This window comes from Schistocerca cancellata, chromosome 8 (assembly GCF_023864275.1).
Source record: "Schistocerca cancellata isolate TAMUIC-IGC-003103 chromosome 8, iqSchCanc2.1, whole genome shotgun sequence".
NCBI classification, from domain to species: domain Eukaryota; kingdom Metazoa; phylum Arthropoda; class Insecta; order Orthoptera; family Acrididae; genus Schistocerca; species Schistocerca cancellata.
In genome coordinates, this window is record NC_064633.1 from 38,666,802 (window position 1) to 38,687,788 (window position 20,987).

Below are 20,987 nucleotides of genomic sequence, written 5' to 3' on the forward strand. Positions count from 1 at the left end.
GATATGGAGACAACCTCATGAATCCATGGACCATGCATGTCAGCAGGGGACTATTTAAGCTGGTGGAGGCTCTGTAATGGTGTGGGGTGTGTGCAGTTGGAGTGATATGGGACCTCTGATACAGCTAGATATGACTCAGACAGATGACACGTACATAAGCATCCTGTCCGATCACCTGCATCCATTCATGTCCATTGTGCAGTCCGACGGACTTGGGAAATTTCAGCAGGACAATGCGACACACCCCATGTACAGAATGGCTCCAGGAACATTCCTCTGAGTTTAAACCCTTCTGCTAGCCACCAGACTCCCCAGACATGAACATTATTGGGCATATCCTGGATGCCTTGCAATGTGCTGTTCAGAAGAGATCTCCACCCGCTCCTACTCTTACGGCTTTATGGCCAGCCCTGCACGATTCAAGGTGTCAACTCCCTCCAACACTACTTCAGACATTAGTTGAGTCCATATCATGTTGTGTTGCAGCACTTCTGTGTGCTTGTGGGGCCCTACATGATGTTAGGCAAGTATACCAGTTTCTTCGGCTCTTCAGGGTATTTGTGGTCATTTCTTATTGAAGGAACAAGTGGGGCGAACAACAAGTTATGTGCAAAATTCATATTTCTTATATTCTGAGCATGGATTAGCTGATCCAGATAAACAGTGAGTTGCGCATTTTGTTGTGTAAGTTGCAATGTCAAACTGATACCATGGATGAAAGATAAGAAACATTTAATGCCATTTATCATGCCCAAAGTTTAGTAAGAACCATCTAACCATTTAGATTACAAGAGGAGAAGATAGACAAAGATTTGGGGGGGGGAGGGGGGAGAGGTGATGTTGGACAGAGAGAAGGTGAGGAGAACACGTATGGACAGAAAAATGAGGAAGGAGGAGATGGACAGGTCCCAACACATATGTATGCAATATATGTGACATATCCATATGTGGGTGGAGCAACAAATAAAAAGTTATTATCCTATAAAATTTAGCTAAGGCAGAAGAATAGCTGGAAGTCAACATTTGTTAGTTCTGGGGAGATCTTTACAGTAGGTACCTTTTTTTTTATTTTCTATTTGCCTGCTGTGCTGGCAGTAATTGTGTCCTAAATATTGTACTGTAGGTATATTAAAATTACATTTGGGCAGAGATACATATTCTCTCACATTCTGTTGGCTGTATTTCAGTATGTTGTTGCAGGTCTTGACTGAAAATGGTAACACAAAAAAGGGTTAAAATGCAAACATGAAAGATTGACTAAGGATTGAACCAGATTTGGCTATGGATGAATATATGGTAATATCACAACATTCAAATTCCTGTAATCAACAAAAAATTGGAATTTAGGATCTGCTACAGATGATCTTTTGAAAATTACTACTGGTGATTCCCAGTGTAGATCTACCGGTAATGGTATAACAAAGTATTTTGCCATTTGTTCATTATCATCTATTAGACTGTCATGCCTGGTGATCTAGCAGTAAACTACTTGCCAGGAAATTGAGAGGTCACGGGACTGAATTCTGGTCAGACAATGGATGTTTTCAGTCTGCCTTTATTCTAGCCTTCACAGCTTGACAATGTGAGGAATTGCCAGGAATTATACTCGGTTTGGATTTCACATTAAACTGTAGGTGCTTTTTCCCCCATTGGACAACTGGGGTAGATTACGAATACCCAAGTTGCTGAAGTGGCATCCAACATAAAGACTTGAACTCAGTCATTGAGTGGCACAAAGTTGTTATTATTATTATTATTATTATTATTATTATTATTATGTTGAACCGAAGGAGTTTTTCAGTACATACAAATGTTTCAGATGCAGCAAGTCACTATGTGATCGAGGCTAAGTAAGCAACAAATTATATCCCTTGCACTATTGCATCTTCACACCAATATGCAAAGTTATTCCTGCTTCCCAGAGAGTTCAGTCAAATTATTATGTCAACTCATAGTGGCATAACTGTGTCCTTTCTCAGTCTGCACACTCATGACATTCGTTTCTGCATCTGCAGTCAAAACTGTTATGGCTCAATCAGTTGTTGTCTTGTGACTATATTAATCAGATATTCCATGGAAACATTGAACTGTAGGAATCACAGAAATGGATATAACTGCTGTTGGGTCCATTGCACTTTCAGTGCCTATACTTTTGAGGCCTGTTATTAATTTGACTCATGACCTGAGTACTTTGGATGCAGACTTCTGCATCTGCCTTTAATCATTGATTCTCTGCACTTATTTGCTGTATTGTGGCCTATAAATCATGACACAATTTTGTAGGAAATTTTCAAGGGATCACATCAGGATGGGAGGATTATGAGACTGTGTAAGAGGGAAAAGACAATCAGCATCAAAATTGTGATGTTGTTGTTTGTTGTGGTCTTCAGTCCTGAGAATGGTTTGATGCAGCTCTCCGTGATACTCTATCCTGTGCAAGCTGCTTCATCTCCCAGTACCTACTGCAACCTACATCCTTCTGAATCTGTTTAGTGTATTCATCTCTTGGTCTCCCTCTACGATTGTTACCCTCCACGCTGCCCTCCAACGCTAAATTTGTGATCCCTTGATGCCTCAGAACATGTCCTACCAACCGATCCCTTCTTCTAGTCAAGTTGTGCCACAAACTTCTCTTCTACCCAATCCAATTCAATACCTCCTCATTAGTTATATGATCTACCCATCTAATCTTCAGCATTCTTCTGTAGCACCACATTTCAAAAGCTTCTATTCTCTTCTTGTCCAAACTAGTTATCGTCCATGTTTCACTTCCATACATGGCTACACTCCATACAAATACTTTCAGAAACGACTTCCTGACGCTTAAATCTATACTCGATGTTAACAAATTTCTCTTCTTCAGAAACACTTTCCTTGCCATTGCCGGTCTACATTTTATATCCTCTCTACTTTGACCATGATCAGTTATTTTGCTCCCCAAATAGCAAAACTCATTTAGTACTTTAAGTGTCTCATTTCCTAATCTAATTCCCTCAGCATCACCCGACTTAATTCGACTACATTCCATTATCCTCGTTTTGCTTTTGATGGTGTTCATCTTATATCCTCCTTTCAAGACACTATCCATTCCATTCAACTGCTCTTCCAAGTCCTTTGCTGTCTCTGACAGAATTACAATGTCGCCGGCGAGTCTCCCAAACACTGTTTCCCTTTCATACCCCTCGACTCATATAACTGCCATCTGGTTTCTGTACAAATTGTAAATAGAGTTTCGCTCCCTGTATTTTACCCCTGGCACCTTCAGAATTTGAAAGAGAGTATTCCAGTCAACATTGTCAAAATCTTTCTCTAAGTCTACAAGTGCTAGAAACGTAGGTTTGACTTTCCTTAATCTATCTTCTAAGCTAAGTCATAGGGTAAGTATTGCCTCACGTGTTCCAATATTTCTATGGAGTCCAAACTGATCTTCCCCAAGGTTGGCTTCTATGGTTTTTCCATTCATCTGTAAAGAAATCGTGTTACTATTTTGCAGCTGTGACTTATTAAACTGATAGTTCAGTAATTCTCACATTTGTCAGTATCTGCTTTCTTTGGGATTGGAATTATTATATTCTTCTTGAAGTCTGAGGGTACTTCGCCTGTCTCATACATCTTGCTCACCAGATGGTAGAGTTTTGTCTGGACTGGCTCTCTCACGGCCGTCAGTCGTTCTAATGGAATGTTGTCTACTCCCGTGGCCTTGTTTCGACTCAGGTCTTTCAGTGCTCTGTCAAACTCTTCACGCAGTATCGTTATCTCCCATTTCATCTTCATCTGCATCCTCTTCCATTTCCATAATATTGTCCTCAAGTACATCGTCCTTGTATAGACCCTCTATATACTCCTTCCACCTTTCTGCTTTCCCTTCTTTGCTTTGAACTGTGTTCCAATCTGAGCTCTTGATATTCATACAAGTGGTTCTCTTTTCTCCAAACGTTTCGTCTCTGACTATCCTACCCCTAGTGAGATAAGACTCTACATCCTTACATTTGTCCTCTAGCCATCCCTGCTTTGCCATTTTGCACTTCCTGTCGACCTCATTTTTGAGGCGTTGGTATTCCTTTTTGACTGCTTCATTTACTGCATTTTTATATTTTCTCCTTTCATCAATTAAATTCAGTATCTCTTCTGGTACCCAAGGATTTCTACTAGCCCTCGTCTTTTCACCTACTAGATCCTCTGCTGCCTTCACTACTTCATCTCTCAAAGCTACCCATTCTTCTTATACTGTATTTCTTTCCCCCATTCCTGTCAATTGTTCCATTATGCTCTCCCTGAAACTCTGTACAACCTCTGGTTTAGTCAGTTTATCCAGGTCCCACCTCCTTAAATTCCCACCTTTTTGCAGTTTCTTCAGTTTTAATCTACAGTTTATAACTAATAGATTGTGGTCAGAGTCCACATCTGCCCCTGGAAATGTCTTACAATTTAAAACCTGATTCCTAAATCTCTGTCTTACCATTATACAATCTATCTTAAACCTGTCAGTATCTCCAGGCTTCTTCCATGTATACAACCTTCTTTTATGATTCTTGAACCAAGTGTTAGTCAGTTTCTTTACAGATGAATGAATTAAGTTGTGCTCTGTGCAAAATTCTATCAGTCGGCTTCCTCTTTCATTTCTTAGCCCCAATCCATATTCACTTACTATGTTTCCTTCTCTCCCTTTTCCCACTACCGAATTCCAGTCACCCATGGCTATCAAATTTTCATCTCCCTTCACTACCTGAATAATTTCTTTTATTTCATCATACATTACTTCAATTTCTTCGTCATCTGCAGAGCTAGTTGGCATATAAACTTGTACTACTGTAGTAGGCGTGGGCTTCATGTCTATCTTGGCCACAATAATGTGTTCACTATGCTGTTTGTAGTAGCTTACTTGCACTCCTGTTTTTTTATTCATTACTAAAACTACTCCTGCATTACCCCTATTTGATTTTGTATTTATAACCCTGTGTCCACCTGACCAGAAGTCTTGTTCCTCCTGCCACCAAACTTCACTAATTCCCACTATATCTCACTTTAACCTATCCATTTACCTTTTTAAATTTTCTAACCTACCTGTCCAATTAAGGGATCCGACATTCCATGCTCCGACCCGTAGAACGCCAGTTTTCTTTCTCCTGATAACAACGTCCTCCTGAGTAGTCCCCGCCCGGACATCCAAATGGGGGACTATTTTACCTCTGGAATATTTTACCCAAGAGGACACCATCATCATTTAACCATACAGTAAAGCTGCACACCCTCAGGAAAAATTACGGCTATAGTTTCCCCTTGCATTCAGCCGTTCGCAGTACCACAACAGCAGGGCTGTTTTGGTTAGTGTTACAAGGCCAGATCAGTCAATCATCCAGACTGTTGCCCCTGCAACTACTGAAAAGGCCGCTGCCCCTCTTCAGGAACCACACGTTTGTCTGGCCTCTCAACAGATACCCCTTCATTGTGGTTGCACCTACAGTACGGCTATCTGTAGCGCTGATCTTATCAGCACCAAAACTATGATCGTATCGAAGTTACATATATTTTATTTGTGAGTTTATGAACACAAAACACAGACATTGCCATGCCCACCTTACCACTTCCATCCCTACTAAAGTGACTGACACATGACCCTTCTTATGTCACACAGAGTTAACATTCTCCACTGGGTCAGTAGCTTCAAGCACAAGATTTGTCAATGGTGTAATGTGTAGGTCTGGATGATAGTGGGGTAAATGCATTCACACAGATGTCCTGGCATATAATACTTCAGGATGAAGGCATGTGTTCTTAAATATGCAAATGTAATAAATGATGGATTAGGTCATATTACATAATGCTGAGTAATTCTGAACATGATTAAAAAGAGGATGAATTTTTTCTTCGTAGTATTCCCTTCAAATGAATGAGGGTAAGCTAAAAAGTAGTGCTTCCATTAACACTAAGACTTTTGAAATAAAACGAACTACATTCTACCTCTTTATTCTTCACATCTACATATTAATTTCTCAACATAGTCACCCTGGTGATGAGTACATTTGTCTTAACGAGAGACCAGTTTGTTGATACCAACACTGTAGAATGTTTGACATTGTTGATGGAGTCACATCTACATCTACATTAGTGATGCAAAGGAAGTGCGATAACAGAAGCATTCCAAATTTAGTGGAATTGGAAATGGGAGGAAAAAAAGGAACAATTCTTTATCAAACACTATTTTTAGTTATATTAATACGCAAAATTCATCAATGGCAGATTATATTTAACGAAAAGTAGTTTTGCTGTTTTTCATCCTGCAATCTATGCTGACGTTCTTTGTATATGAGGCCAGCTCCACCGAATAATTGTTCACTGGCTACACTACTGCGAGGAGCTGAAAAATACTGGTGAGCTAGTGGCAATAGTTACTGGTATTTGGTTCCATTTGATTTTCACCACATTAGTGAATCATCTTTTAGAAGAAGTCTTTTTTCTTTTTGTACTCCAGTAGGTATGACTGTGGCACTGAAAGTATACTTTCATTTTCGAATTGTAACGTTTGTAACTATGTTTCTAATGGAAATTCTATGATGAAGCCACAGCTTGTTGAAGGCTGACTTTCTATTTCAAATCAGCACCTTTTAAAGCTAGTAGGTACGCAGTCATCTTGAGATGAGTTTGGAGCTCTGATTTTCATCATCATCAAAATAAGTAAAATAAGAATTTGGAACTCAACTTGCTATACGACAATGCCATTGAAAAAGTTGGACCTTTATCATTGATCTAAATATGTCACAATTGTGTGCTTATTAATTTTGGTCAGTTCTCCAAATCTCATGCTTGAATTTTATTCATAAAAATTTTCTTGTAAAATTTTGGAATTGTTCTGAAGTATTAGTTTTTGTTTCTTCTTGTTGTAAAGTGATCATAAGAACTTGAATTAGTGGTATGACTGATGAAATGCTCACTCGAGAACTGCTTAAGTTTGTAGTAATTTCTTCAAATGGTTTCATTACTTCCACAAGTTTTTGAACAGTTATCCAAGCCTTCAGTGGAGATCATCATAACTGGATTTGAACGTAAGTATAAAATTAGCAAATCGTTGAGATTTGAAAATTGTTCCCTCACATAGAACATGCCATTCCAGTGCAAAACAGACGAAATTAAATTAATAGATAGGATTTTCACAAAAACGAAATACACAATACTTACACTAAAGATATACCACAAGATTAAAATTCATTTATATATATTTAACAATATTCACCATGTTGGGCAATCTGAATGACAGATAAAGCAGGTTGCTTAACATGTTCCTTTTGAATTTTTGCCAGCTTGGTTTGTGCCACTAAGGAATTATTGAAAAGGGTGGCAATTTTTCTCAATTTAGCTGTGAGTTGAAGGAGCCACTCCTGTGATTCCACAACAGCTCGAATACAATATGTGATGTATTGTACAATTCACGTCATCAAAGTCAGACAACTGCAAAGTTTTAATCATGTCAGATCCACAATCATGTATAGTACAATGCACTGCTTGGTGATTTGTGCCCCATTCTAGAAGTACGATGCCCAGTCATGACTTCACATTTCAAAATTATAGACATCTTGTGAAAATTCTTTGAAGTACCACGAGAAGTCAAACTAAGTAATGAAGTTCCAGAATGCAAATCAGACCATATGTCAGTTGAGAAAGATATTTTTTCAAATTCTTCAAGTAAATTTTTGATTTTTCTTGCCAGCTTATTGTACATGTTTTCGCTCAAATACAAAGTAAAAAAAATCATGAACTTTCAACTTATACTTTGGAAGAACAGCATGCATTACTCAGCAAAAGCCAGTACCCTAGACAAAATTAAACAATAAGTTCTGGAGAGGAATCATTTCAGCAATCACATAATCCATTCGTTGAGATTTTAGGTGTGAGGAATCCCAATAATCATTTACTTGCAGACATTGTTGCAATGTACGTCACTATTTAGCATCTTTGGATGTAATAAAAGAAACCTATAACAATGACATAAAAATAGTAAAATACCCAAGAATTTAAATATCTAAAAAGTAATACAAAAATAAAATACCAAGTTGTTAAACAGAGCACATCAATAATTGACAGCATGCCCAGCTAAAGCAACAATTGTAAAAGAAAAATTCCTTAACCAATATATAAATAATATTGCAGTTTTTCAGCAGGAAGTTAATATAAAAATATTGGATTTTATTCTTCATATTGTAACTAGGTTTCGTTAACTTATTTACTATCATTAGTGTTTATTTTAGAACTGATGATAGTAAAGAAGTTAGTGACACCTGGTATGCAATATAGAGAATAAAATTCAATCAATAAACTAACTTCCTACTGAATAAATGCAAGATTCACACTGGTTCAAATTATAAACAGTTACTTGAGTACAATCACTATTCTTTAGATAAATAGAAGATAAAATTCTTGGAAATTTTTTTTATATAGAGTGTGATAACTTTTTAAAGTGCTCACCTCAGATTGGGTGATGGGCAGGGATGTAAAACCAGTTTAAATTTCGTGCAATGCTGCCAACATACACTCACTAGCAGCTCACATACTACAGTGGTATCTTTATTCCATGGCACAGACTGTTATATGCTCATATCATGAAGTGCTGGCAGCAACAAGAAAAGGTACATTATCTATCAACTTGTACCAACACAACCTTAGCAGAACTAAGGGTGAGGTGAGCTCTTTAAAATGTTATCATATTGAGAATCATTTGGACAAAACAGATTTGCACCAGTAGTGGACACAGCTCACCCTATAACAATTGAACTATATTATTAGTACTGACTACATTACTATACAAATATTGACTAACCTCTTGTTTTTTCATCTCCACTCAATGTCCAATAGTTTCATTTAACTTCTCAAACTCTGCAAACTTCTCAAAATGCAATTATTTAGGATGACTCTTCAGTGCGGTGGTCATACGCCCTTTTTGCGAATATATTTTGGCATAGATTTTGCTTTTGGTATTTAAATCATTAATCTCAACAAAACAGTTCCAAATAAGACTCGTTTTTGGTTTCATTATTGCACTCTTTAACTAACATTACACGACAAAACTGTTGGTTAAAAACCGCTGTACAATACAGTAATATTACACAGCAAAACAAAGTAGACTGATGAGTGAGAAAATGCTGTACTTTCATGGCAATGCACACAGATCACTGCGTAATCATCCAATAAAACAACAATCGCTAAGGGCACATGTTGGCTTGCTACACACTCCACCGAACAAACTCCTGTCTGCGCAACAGGTGACATAATGGGCCAACGCACTCTCACATCGACTATCTCGCCACTATTGAAAGTTCCACTAAACTTCTAATATAACAATGTGGAAGTGGATGTGGATGTGGAATAATGTGCAGAACTTCCACAGTTGCGGAAGTGGAAGCAGAGGTCTGTTGGACCACTAATCTACATCTATGTGATTACTCTGTAATTCACAATTAAATGCATGTCAGAGGGTTCATCAAACCATCTTCAAGCTATTTCTCCACCATTCCACTCTCAAACAGCTGGTGGGAAAAATGAACACCTCAATCTTTCTGTCTGAGCTCTGATTTCTTATTTTATTATGACAATCATTTATCTCTATGCAGGTGGGCGCCAACAAAATATTTTCACACTCTGATGAAAAAGTAGGTGATTGAGATTTCATAAGAAGATCCTCCCACAGCAAAAAACACCTTTGCTTTAAAGATTAACACCCTAATACATGTACCATGTCTGTGGCACTCTATCTCCCGTTTTGCAGTAATAGAAAATGACTTGTCCTTCTTTGAACTTTTTTGAAATCTTCCCTCAATCCTATCCGTTGTGGATACCATACAACATAACAATACTCCAGAAGAGGGTGAAAAAGTGTAGTGTAAGCAGTCTCTTTAGTACACCTGTTGGATTTTCTAAGTGTTCTGCTAATAAATCACGATCTCTGGTTTGCTTTCCCCCAAAAATTATCTATGTGATCATTCCAATTTAAGTTACTCGTAATTGTAATCTATAAGTATTTAGTTGAACCTACAGCCTTTAGATTTGTGCGATTTACTGTGTGACTGTTATAACGTCAAGTTTAACACATATATTTCAGAACGACACAAAACATATAAGTCACAGAATAAGTTGACAAGCAAGACATGTGTACACGTTAGCATTCAAATGAGAACTGAGTCCCAATCTAGCAGCCGCTGCTCGGCTGGCCGCTTAGGTGGCGCAGCTGTTGCATGGCTGGCAGACAGCGCCGCACATAGAGGACGTGCATAATTGTGCGGCAGCGCTTTGAATGATCAGCGTTGTTCGACTCGCCGTAAAGTCTCGAGGAGGAAGCTTCCCGTACGGACGGAAGTGTCCCCGATGATAACAGGTCGAGATGACAGGAGACGTAGGGGTCAAATCTGCTGGGGCCCAATGCACCAATCTGCCCGTTGCGGCAAGTCCAGTTGATATGACAGGAGACATGGGCAATGTGTCGGCGTCCATTGGAGGAGGAGGCGAGTAGATTTGCTCTGACAGAGGATTGTCATCCAGTTCCTGCATGGGCACGTCTCCTGGTGGCGTCCGATCTTGAGCTGGCATCGCGATGACGGTGAGAGGGCTGCGTTGTGAGTATTGAGAGATGCCAAGATCCCGAGCGTCAGATAGAGCCAAAGGTGGTGTAGCAGCATTTGGTACAGGCATTGCTGGCACACGAGGTCGAAGCTGGTCCGAATGATGCACTGCAACACCCGTGTCTGTCTCAATTTCATACAGGCATCTGCCACGGTGTCTTAAGATGCGGCCCGGGCTCCATTTTGGCCGCCTGCCATATCCCCGTACCCAGACGAGGTCGTCGGCGGTGAACTGGCCAAGTGAAGGCACCCGTGGCCGTGAGGTGGAAGGCCGCAGAAGATGAAGTAGCGTGTGGGGCTGTCGGCCATGTAAGAGCGCAGCCGGGCTGTGGTCGCCCATGGGGGAGAAACGGTAAGAAGCCGCAAAATCGGAAGAGGCAAATTGCTGACCATTATCAGTAACAAGAGTAGAGGGAAGGTCTTCCAAAGAGAAAATGCGAGCTAGAGCATTGGTTGTTGCCGCAGTGGTAGGCGACGTGCAACGGACAATGAAAGGAAAGTTAGAGTAGGCGTCAATAACGAGAAGCCAATAAGTATCTAAAAAAGGTCCTGTGAAGTCAGCATGAGTACGCTCCCAGGGCTTCTCAGGCGAAGGCCACGGTGACAAAGATGACTTTGGGGCGGCGGCATGTGACGCACAAGGGCTGCAGGCAGCGACCATGCGTGCGATTTCAGAGTCAATGCCGGGCCAGTACACATGGCGGCACACCAGAGATTTTGTGCGAGAGACACCCCAGTGCCCTCGGTGAAGGAGGCGCAAGACTGAAGCACGCAAAGACGTAGGTACCACAACATGCGGCGAAGCAATGTCGGTGGAAAAGATGATAACACCATCCCTAGCCGTGAGGTGGTAACACAAAACGTAGTAGTTCCGCAACAGATCAGAAGTCTTAGCAGATGGACGATCTGCCCAACCCTTCTGAATACAGCGTAAAACCCGGGAGAGGTTAGGGTTAGAACCCGTAGCAGCTGCCAGGCAGTCCCAGGTGATGGGGAACCCGTCCACAACCCACTGCTCGGCAACATCCGGGTGGAAACACAAAAGTTCATCCCTATCAAATGCCAGATCAGGACCCATGGGAAGGCGAGACAGTGCATAAGCATTCACATGTTGAGCCGTCAGCCGGAAATGAATCTCATAATTGAAACAAGACAAGTAAAGAGCCCAACGCTGGAGGCATTGTGCAGTCTTGTCAGGAAGTGACGTTGATGGATGAAACAAGGAAACAAGTGGTTTGTGATCCGTAACAAGATGAAATTTTGAGCCATAGAGAAAAACACCAAACTTATGAAGAGCATAAATAATGGCCAAAGCTTCTTTCTCAATTTGAGACTACTTTTGTTGGGCATCAGTGAGCGTTTTGGAGGCATAAGCAATGGGTTGTTCCGAACCGTCAGAAAAACGGTGCGCAAGGACTGCACCGACCCCGTATTGAGAGGCGTCTATGGCAAGAACAAGATGTTGGCCAGGTCGATAAGTAGCCAGGTACGGAGCCTGTTTCAGCATAGTCTTCAATTTCTGGAAAGCCACTTCGCATGACGCGGACCAGTGAAGAGGCACATTTTTATGCAATAGTCGATGCAACGGCTGTGCCACCAAAGCCGCAGACGGTAAAAACTTGTGATAGTATGCTATTTTCCCCAAGAAGACCTGCAGTTCCTTAACACATGTAGGGCGAGGAAGGGCATCGATCGCAGCGACAGTTTGCTGAAGCGGACGAATACCATCCCGGAGAGTTGAAACCCCAAGTATGTGATAGAGGCCTGAAAAAATTCTGATTTCTGAAGATTACACTTAAGACCACATGAAGAACACATGAAAAAGTGTGCGGAGATTTTGTAGATGTTCTTCAGTGGTGGAGCCAGTGACAACAATGTCGTCCACGTAATTGATACACTCAGGGACAGGGAGCAATAATTCTTCCAAGAATCGCTGAAAGAGAGCAGGGGCACTAGCAACCCCAAATGTCAAGCGTTGGTTTTGATAGAGGCCGAAAGGCATGTTAAGGACCAGAAACAAATTGACACTTTATACTGAGGCCGTGAAGTTCAGCAGCCCAAGCACGATAGGATTGATGTGGCTGTTTTTGACAATGATAAAAGGCAACACGAGAGGCTACCACATTCGTTTGCTTTTGAAAATAGACAGACAGAAGTGAGCACATTTCGGCAAAGGACAAAGGCGCAGGATCCTTTAAAGGAGCCAATTGCAACAACAACCGATACATTTTAGGTGAAATCCAGGAAAGGAACAGAGATTCAGATGGTTGTTCGTCCGTGACATGAAATGCCAAGAAGTGCTGTCGAAGACGTTTTTCATAATCAGACCAGTCTTCCGCTGTCTCGTCGTAAGGAGGAAAAGGAGGTATAGTCAATGACAAGAAACGCCCCGCATTTGACGCCGCGACGAAATCGCGAATCACCACTGTTAGAAGTGTTTGCTGTTTTAGGAGATTTTGCAATAGTTGCTAGACAGTAGCCATGGAACCCTGTGGGTCAACGGTGAAAAGGAAAAATCCCATCCTCATCGCCAATTGTTAAAACGTCAAGTTTAACATATATATTTCAGAACGACACAACACATATAAGTCACAGAGTAAGTTGACAAGCAAGACATGTGTACACGTTAGCATTCGAATGAGCACTGAGTCCCAGTCTAGCGGCCACTGCTCGGCTGGCCGCTTAGGTGGCGCAGCTGCTGCATGGCTGGCAGACAGCGCCGCACGTAGAGGACGCACGTAATTGCGCGGCGGCGCTTTGAATGATCGGCGAGTCACAACAGTGACCTAAATTTAGCAGACTCTTTAGTGCTTATGTGGATGACTTCACACTTTTCATTATTTAGAGTCAATTGCCACTTTCCATACCATACAGATATCTGGCTAAATCATTTTGGAATTAGTTTTGATCATCTGATGACTTTACAAGATGATAAATGATAGCATCATGCATTGCTTCATCACTATTAAAGTGAAGCCCTTCAAGTTGTTCTTTAATTTACACAAACATATGAAAATCAGATGGGGACAAGTCGGGACTGTACGGAGGATGATCGATAACAATGAAGCGAAGGCGTTGGATTGTTGTGGATGTTATAGTGCTCATGTATGGTCTGGCATTGCCATGCTAAAGGAGAGGGTGCATCGTATGTGGACAAACTCTTCAAATTCAAATGTTAATTACAGCATGCTGTTTCTCATACACTGACATAATTACATTACACACCACCATGATATAAGCTACAATTCTGAGCCCTCTATCGGCAGAGGGCTGCAAATATCTAAACATGAAGAATAAAAATGTAGAATGTTACCAACTTTTTTTTAATTTAAAAAGCTTTTAAGAGTTTTCGCACAAAAATTTCAGAGGTATTACTTTTCAGCATGCCCTCATAACACCTGCATAGAGAGCAAAATGGTTCTGTGTGTTTTTCATAATTTTCTAATCTCCAGACCTACAGATCATTTTAGTATCACCTGCAGCAAACAGTAATCTGTTGCTGCAGTGTCAAAATTTTCACATACATTGCTCTTTCAGAAAATATGTTGATATCAAGACATATTTTAAAGATCTGAGAAATTTGGGTGTAGAAGTAATGATTATCTTCTAACAAAATATCGGTACTTACAATGACTATTACAGCTGGTGTATATTCTGTGTCTCCCATTTCTCTGGAGTTGATGATTAGCTCCACACCATACCAGAAAGCTAAAGCATAGCTGCTGTATATGATGAACCACATGACACCACCTCCCAGGCCAGAGAAAAATCCTCTCCTGATGCCAGTTGTCTCAGCTGCATGAAGTCTCTCTTTGTACCTAACAGGCAATAAAACAAATTTACATTAAATTAGTTTTTCAGTCATTTGATTCAGTTCTCATTCATTACCAAATGTAATAATCCAGATATTTCAATAAATATAAAATTTACCATACTTTTTAAAAAGATTCCAAGATATTCTCTATTAATTTCTTTTGCTTTATCTTAGATCAAGATATTCTCTATTAATTTCTTTTGCTTTATCTTATTATTTAAATATGAACTAGGACAGACTGCTACTCACCACAAAGGAGAGGAAATGAGCAGTGAACTGGCACAGCAATCAGGTGTGTGTGTGTGTGTGTGTGTGTGTGTGTGTGTGTGTGTCCGTGTCCTTTTCATTTCATCTGACAAAGGACTTTGTCAAATAGTTTAAAAACATGCAGCAGTATACTTTTAAATGTGTACATCTGGTGCACAATACCTGTTTTGTGTGATGAGTAGCAACCTATCCAAATTCATACTGTTTTTACCTTGCAGATTTTCCACTATTTTTCTGATGTTTTGAATGTTATAGTCAGTTTCAGCAACACTAATAAACAGTTCTTTCTTTTTCTTGTGTGCCTACCTACACCTCTTCCTTTCCTTGCTGTTACTCCATAATTTAGCTCCTTTGTGGTTATAACTTTCATTGTCTGAGAAACTACTTCAGATTATTTTGCACAGATTTACTACCTTGACTTCCTTCAGTTTCATTTCTTTGCTTCATCTTAGTCCCAATCCATAAATTAAACAGTGGAAAATCCAGGATGGAATGTAACAATAATATGAAAACGACAGTTGCTACTCACCATATAGTTGAGATGCTGAGTTGCAAACAGGCACAACAAAAAGACTGCCAGGAAGTTAACTTTCAGCCAACAACACACACACACACACACACAAAAATGCTACTCACACACACATATGACCACAGTCTCTGGCGGCTGGCTCCAGCTATTTTGACTGACTGGCGCATCTCCCCCTTCGTTCAACCGTACATCCTAGGCATAACTGGAGCCCATGGGTTCTTGATGGTCTTATTCAGCGAAACTGATACTTTTCCGTATAGGTGCTGTCTTCCTGTGAACTCTCTTGGTCAGTAGAACATCCACGATTCTATGACGTGGCACATCTAGGTGTAAAGTGATTCTTACCATAACTATAGAAGCTTCATTTCTTTTATCAGCTAGAGTGCCACAACGCTAGCGCCCTATTGTAATTCATGAAGAACTTTCCTCTCGTCTCCAAAGAAACTAGGCTTGGGTGACTTTGCTTTGAGTAGAGCACAGGATGGATCTTGACAGACATTTTTAGTCACCTAATGTGTCAGCGATGTTGAACTTGTTTTTATTGCACCGACAAGACCTGAGATACACCATGCTTTAGGTGTAACCACGAAAATGAGACATCTTATTTCCAGTGTTTTCATGGAGTCCACTATCTCTTCCTCAGATAGGTTAACAGCTGTCCAGTCGATTTCTTCCTGTCATTTTGTGCATTAGGAATGTGTATGAAATTCCCGAGTCAGCAGCAGATATGATGAGCAGGCATCAGATGTTACATCATCAACAGGACCACAGGAAGACCAAGGGTAGGGGTGGAGGGCAGGTATAAAGAAAGGAGCAGCCCCTTTACAGCTCAAATGACCTAATGATGATGACTAAGTACATCACCAAAATATTGTACCAATCTGACATTAATAAATGTCCACAAAACTTCAGTTAATATCAGCAGCAGAAAATCATGAGAACTTATCTTTCTGAAATAAAATGTGAGAAAACAGGGGGGCAAATATTTGCTCATGTTGCGGAAATAACATCAAGAACAAGAACAACTACCTCCTGCACCCTGACCTGTTCCAAATGAATTTTCTACGAAACTATCAAAACAATTTATAAACAGATTCACTGGAAATAATTAAGTGTTTTTCTTTACTGTACTTTGGTCACAGTTGCATTCTGTGATGGCCACAACTAGTTTCGAACTACCAAGTTCATTTTCAAGCCAAACCTATTAAAGCTACACTAACAGTGCTCATTTAGGGAACAATCAGTTCACACATGGACAATAGACACATTGTACATAGTCACACAAAATGTGTGGTGAAAAGGCAGAGCTTTTTCTTAGTGGCATACTTCAGCTGCTATTTGTGTTTGGTACTTTTCACCATGTTGCCATATGCCAATTACCTGTTATAAATCTTGCTGTTGAATGGTCACCTTTAGAAATTGTTCTGGTGGTCCAGTTATTCTATCCCATTGTTGTATATGAACTTGAACTTGCTTTTTTTCTGGACTTTGATCCTTGCTAGGTGATACTAAAATGTTGGATCATGATAACTACTTCAAGCTACCAGATAAACTTCAAACTGTCATTTGCCCTTCTCTGTATTTAGTCTTCAAGTCTCACAATGACAGATCCCAGTAATCAGAACTCAAAGTACTTTAACCAAACATCAAACATTAACACCTACAGATATATAATATCTGACTCTTGGGCCACATATCAAAGTTCTCTTTAACATAAAAGTAATTCATTTGTTTTGGGTTCCATTGATATTGTTGGTGGCCCTTTTACTCTGAGCCTTCCACGACACTCCCAACTTGGAGTGCCAAACCATACGTAGAGCCTCACCCAACAAGAGAACGTCACACGTCACCCAACTGCTCACCGCTACCTGCTAACACGATCATCTTTAGGTGTACAAATATCAATAGTGGACCAGGGTATCTGATAAAAGGCCCTGTCACACTACAAACATCAGACCAATTTCACAATGTGAATGTATTCATGAAGTGAAGCTGAACTAGACTCTGGTTAAACTGCACTTTATCAATTGTATCTACATCTACATCTGCACTGTGAAATTGGTCTCACATTCCATGTGAGTACATGGCGTGTACATTACCCATATGCAAATTCATTGCTGCCTAACCAGGCACCATTAGTGCAGCTTTAATACACGTGGCTTGAAAATGAACTTGGTAGTTCAAAAGTGATCAGCAGCATAATAAAACGCAACTGTTACTGAAACTATGTAAAGAATTTATGTAATCCCACTTGCTGATCCTGCATTAATGTCATGTTGGATACATGTAAATTTCGTTTTTTGTTAGTGGTTCTTCAGTCAAATGAGGTTTCTGTCCTAATAAAGTTTAATTCCCCCCAGCAGTACAAGTTCAATCTGTTTAGCATAAACAGTCTACATTTATATCTGTGCAATTGTACTCTGAGAGTCATTGTCAAGTGACCAGAAGAGAGAGTGTTAATTGTATAATCATAATCAAAAGTATCCTTTTGCAACAACTAGGTGGAATTACAACTGTGCAAAGCCCGCTTATCTACCTGTTTCGGATTTGTCATAAAATGAAACTCCTGTGCCCTCTTAACTTCCAGCCCAGCATTGACAGGTTTTCACAAGTACTACAAATGAGCTGCATCAAAACCTCTACAAAGATGGGCAAATGAACAATGGGAAGATGTATGTTTCAAACCAGACCTTACTGGTATAAATAACTAGGACCCGGATTGCGCTCACCAACTGCTCGTACTGCAGGTGCAATCAAAGTAGCAGTTTTTGTGTCAGTTTTAGTTGTCGTGACTCGCTGATCTTTCAAAGTGCTGCCACGCGGTTACGCGCGTCCTCTACATGCAGCGCTGTCTGCCAGCCATGCAGCAGCCACGCCACCTAAGTGGACAGCCAGCCAGCGGCCGCTAGACTTGGACTCAGTGCTGATTTGACTGTTATCGTGTACACATGTCTTACTTTGTCTACTAGTTCTGTGACTTACATGTATTGTATAATCTTTGAAATATATGTGTTCAACTTGACGTTATAAAATTGGCAACGAGGTAGTGGATTTTTTCTTTTCATCGTTGACCCACAGGTTTCCATGGCTACTTTAGAGCAACTATTGCAAGGTCTCAATGAACAGCAAACACTTCTCACATCGGTGATTCGCGATTTCATCGTGGCATCCAATGTGGGGCGTCTCTCGTTGTTGTCTATACCTCCTTCTTCCTCCTTATGACGAGATGGTGGAAGACTGGTCTGATTACGGAAAACGTCTTCGACAGCACTTCTTGGCATTTCACGTCATGGACGAACAAACATGTAAGTCTCTTTCCCCTTCATGGATTTCACTTCAAATGTATCGGTTGTTGTCGCAATTGGATCCTTTGAAGGACCCTGCGTCTTTATCCTTTGCTGACATGTGCTCACTTCTGTCTGTATATTTTCAAAAGCATACGCATGTGGTAGCTTCTCATGTTGCCTTTTATCGTTGTCAAAAACAACCGACTCAATCCTATCGCGCTTGGGCTGTTGAACTTCACAGCCTCAGTAGAAAGTATCAATTTGTTACTGAAGTTCACAAAGAATCCTATACCGATTCCATGGTACGGGATGCTGTTATCCGGTCGGCGCCCGATAAAGAAGTTAGGCAACGTGCCCTTCAGTTGGCAAATCCGACTCTAGATGAAGTCCTATCCATCGCACAGTCTTTTGAAATTTCTCATGCCGCTGGAGAGCAAATAGAGGCGTGGGGTGACGTCAGGGAAATACAACCTCTGCGTGCTGTTGACGACGCGTGCAGCATGTCCCCACCGGCCGACGTGGCTGCAGTACGCTCCCAAGCACAGCCTTGGCCTAGCCGTAAACAAACCTCTAAGAAACTGCAGCAAAATCCCCGGCAACTTCCTTCATGGCCGCAGTGTTTTACGAAACATTCATGGGAGGATTGTCCCCAAAGTTGGGCCGTGTGTCACAACTGCAAAAAGAAGGATCATGTGTCATCCATTTGCAAATCCGACCGCATACATGATGTTAATGAACATGACGCTGATTCTGATTCTGTGTTGTCTGTCAATTGTACTTCCTCCTTTCAGGGTAGTTATTCCTCACTGTCCAAATACGTGGTCGAGATGTTCGCATGCAGGTGGATACTGGTTCTGCTGCCACTATCAACAATTCTCAGACGTATCTTCAGTTGGGTTCTCCAACCCTATCACCTGTCACTAGGCAATTATGGATGTACAATAAGCATAAGATTTCTCTCTTGGGACAATTTGATGCTGAGGTATTTTACAAATCCGTCATTCGCACTGTTCCCATATTTGTGGTCAACCATAGTAACGCGGAGAGTCTTTTTGGTTTCGAAGCCTTTCACGTTTTTGTGTTCTCCATAGATGACTCTGTCAATATCATCTCTGATGCTATTCCTTATGCTCACTTGGATTCCTTGTTGACGACATTTTCGTCCCTTTTTTCTCATGGGTTAGGCTGTGCAAATGACTTTGATGCTCATATCATGCTCAAACCCACTGCTCGGCCTAAGTTTTTTCGGGCTCGCCCCATTCCTGTAGCCCTTCGTGATCGGGTCAAACGGGAGCTGGATCGTCTCACTGCTTCAGGGGTCTTGCTTCCTGTCACTTGTAGTGAGTGGTCCTCTCTTGTTGTTGTCGTTGCTAAGCCCAATGGTGATATTTGTCTCTGTGGCGATTTCAAAGCCACTGTAAACGCTCAATGCCTCATCGACACTTACCCTATGCCCCGACCTGAAGAATTGTTCACTAAACTTGCTGGAGGCCAGTATTTTTCTAAATTGACCTGTCAGAAGCTTATCATCAACTTCCTCTCGACGCTGCTTCCCAGCAGTTTCTGGTCCTTAGCACGCATTTCAGCCTCTATCAATACCAACGATTGCCATTCAGGGTTGCCAGCGCCCCTGCTCTTTTTCAGCGATTCTTGGAAGAATTATTGCTCCCTGTCCCTGGGTGTATTAATTACATGGACGACATTGTTGTCACTGGCTCCATCACTGAAGAACATCTTCAGAATCTCCACACACTTTTTCATGTCTTACAGACTGCTGGTCTTAAGTGTAATCTTCAGAAATTTCAATTTTTTCCGGCATCTATCACGTACTTGGGGTTCCAACTCTCTTGGGATGGTATTCGTTCGCTTCAGCAAACTGTCACTGCAATCGATGCCCTTCCTCGCCCTACATCTGTTAAGGAACTGCAGGCCATCTTGGGGAAAATAGCATACTATCACAGGTTTTTACCATCTACGGATTCGGTGGCTCAGGCATTGCATAAAAATGTGCCCTTTCACTGGTCCACGTCATGCGATGCGGCTTTCTAGAAATTGAAGACTATGCTCAAACAGGCCCTGTGCCTGGCTACTTATCGACCTGGCCAACATCTTGTTCTTGCCACGGACGCCTCTCAATACGGGGTTGGTGCAATCCTTGCGCACCCTTTTTCTGACGGTTCTGAACAACCCATTGCTTATGCCTCCAAAATGCTTTGGCCATTATTTATGCTCTTCATAAGTTTGGTGTTTTTCTTTATGAATCCAAATTTCATCTTGTTACGAACCACAAACCACTTGCTTCCTTCTTTCATCCATCAACGTCACTTCCTGACAAGCCTGCACAATGCCTCCAGCGTTGGGCTCTTTACTTGTCTCGTTTCAATTACGAGATTCATTTCTGGCCGACGGCTCAACATGCAAATGCTGATGCACAGTCTCGCCTTCCCATGGGTCCTGATCTGGCATTTGATAGGGATGAACTT

At 41.0% G+C, this 20,987-nt stretch overlaps 1 protein-coding gene across 1 annotated transcript in view; it reads right to left on the reverse strand.

Moving 5' to 3' along the window:
- Window positions 1-20,987, reverse strand: part of LOC126094634 (multidrug resistance protein homolog 49-like) — a 437,775-nt gene that overhangs the window by 199,087 nt on the left and 217,701 nt on the right. The window contains exon 9 of the mRNA XM_049909121.1: window positions 14,236-14,425. Within this exon, the coding sequence (XP_049765078.1) occupies window positions 14,236-14,425 (190 nt within the window). The remainder of the gene's footprint in view (window positions 1-14,235; window positions 14,426-20,987) is intronic.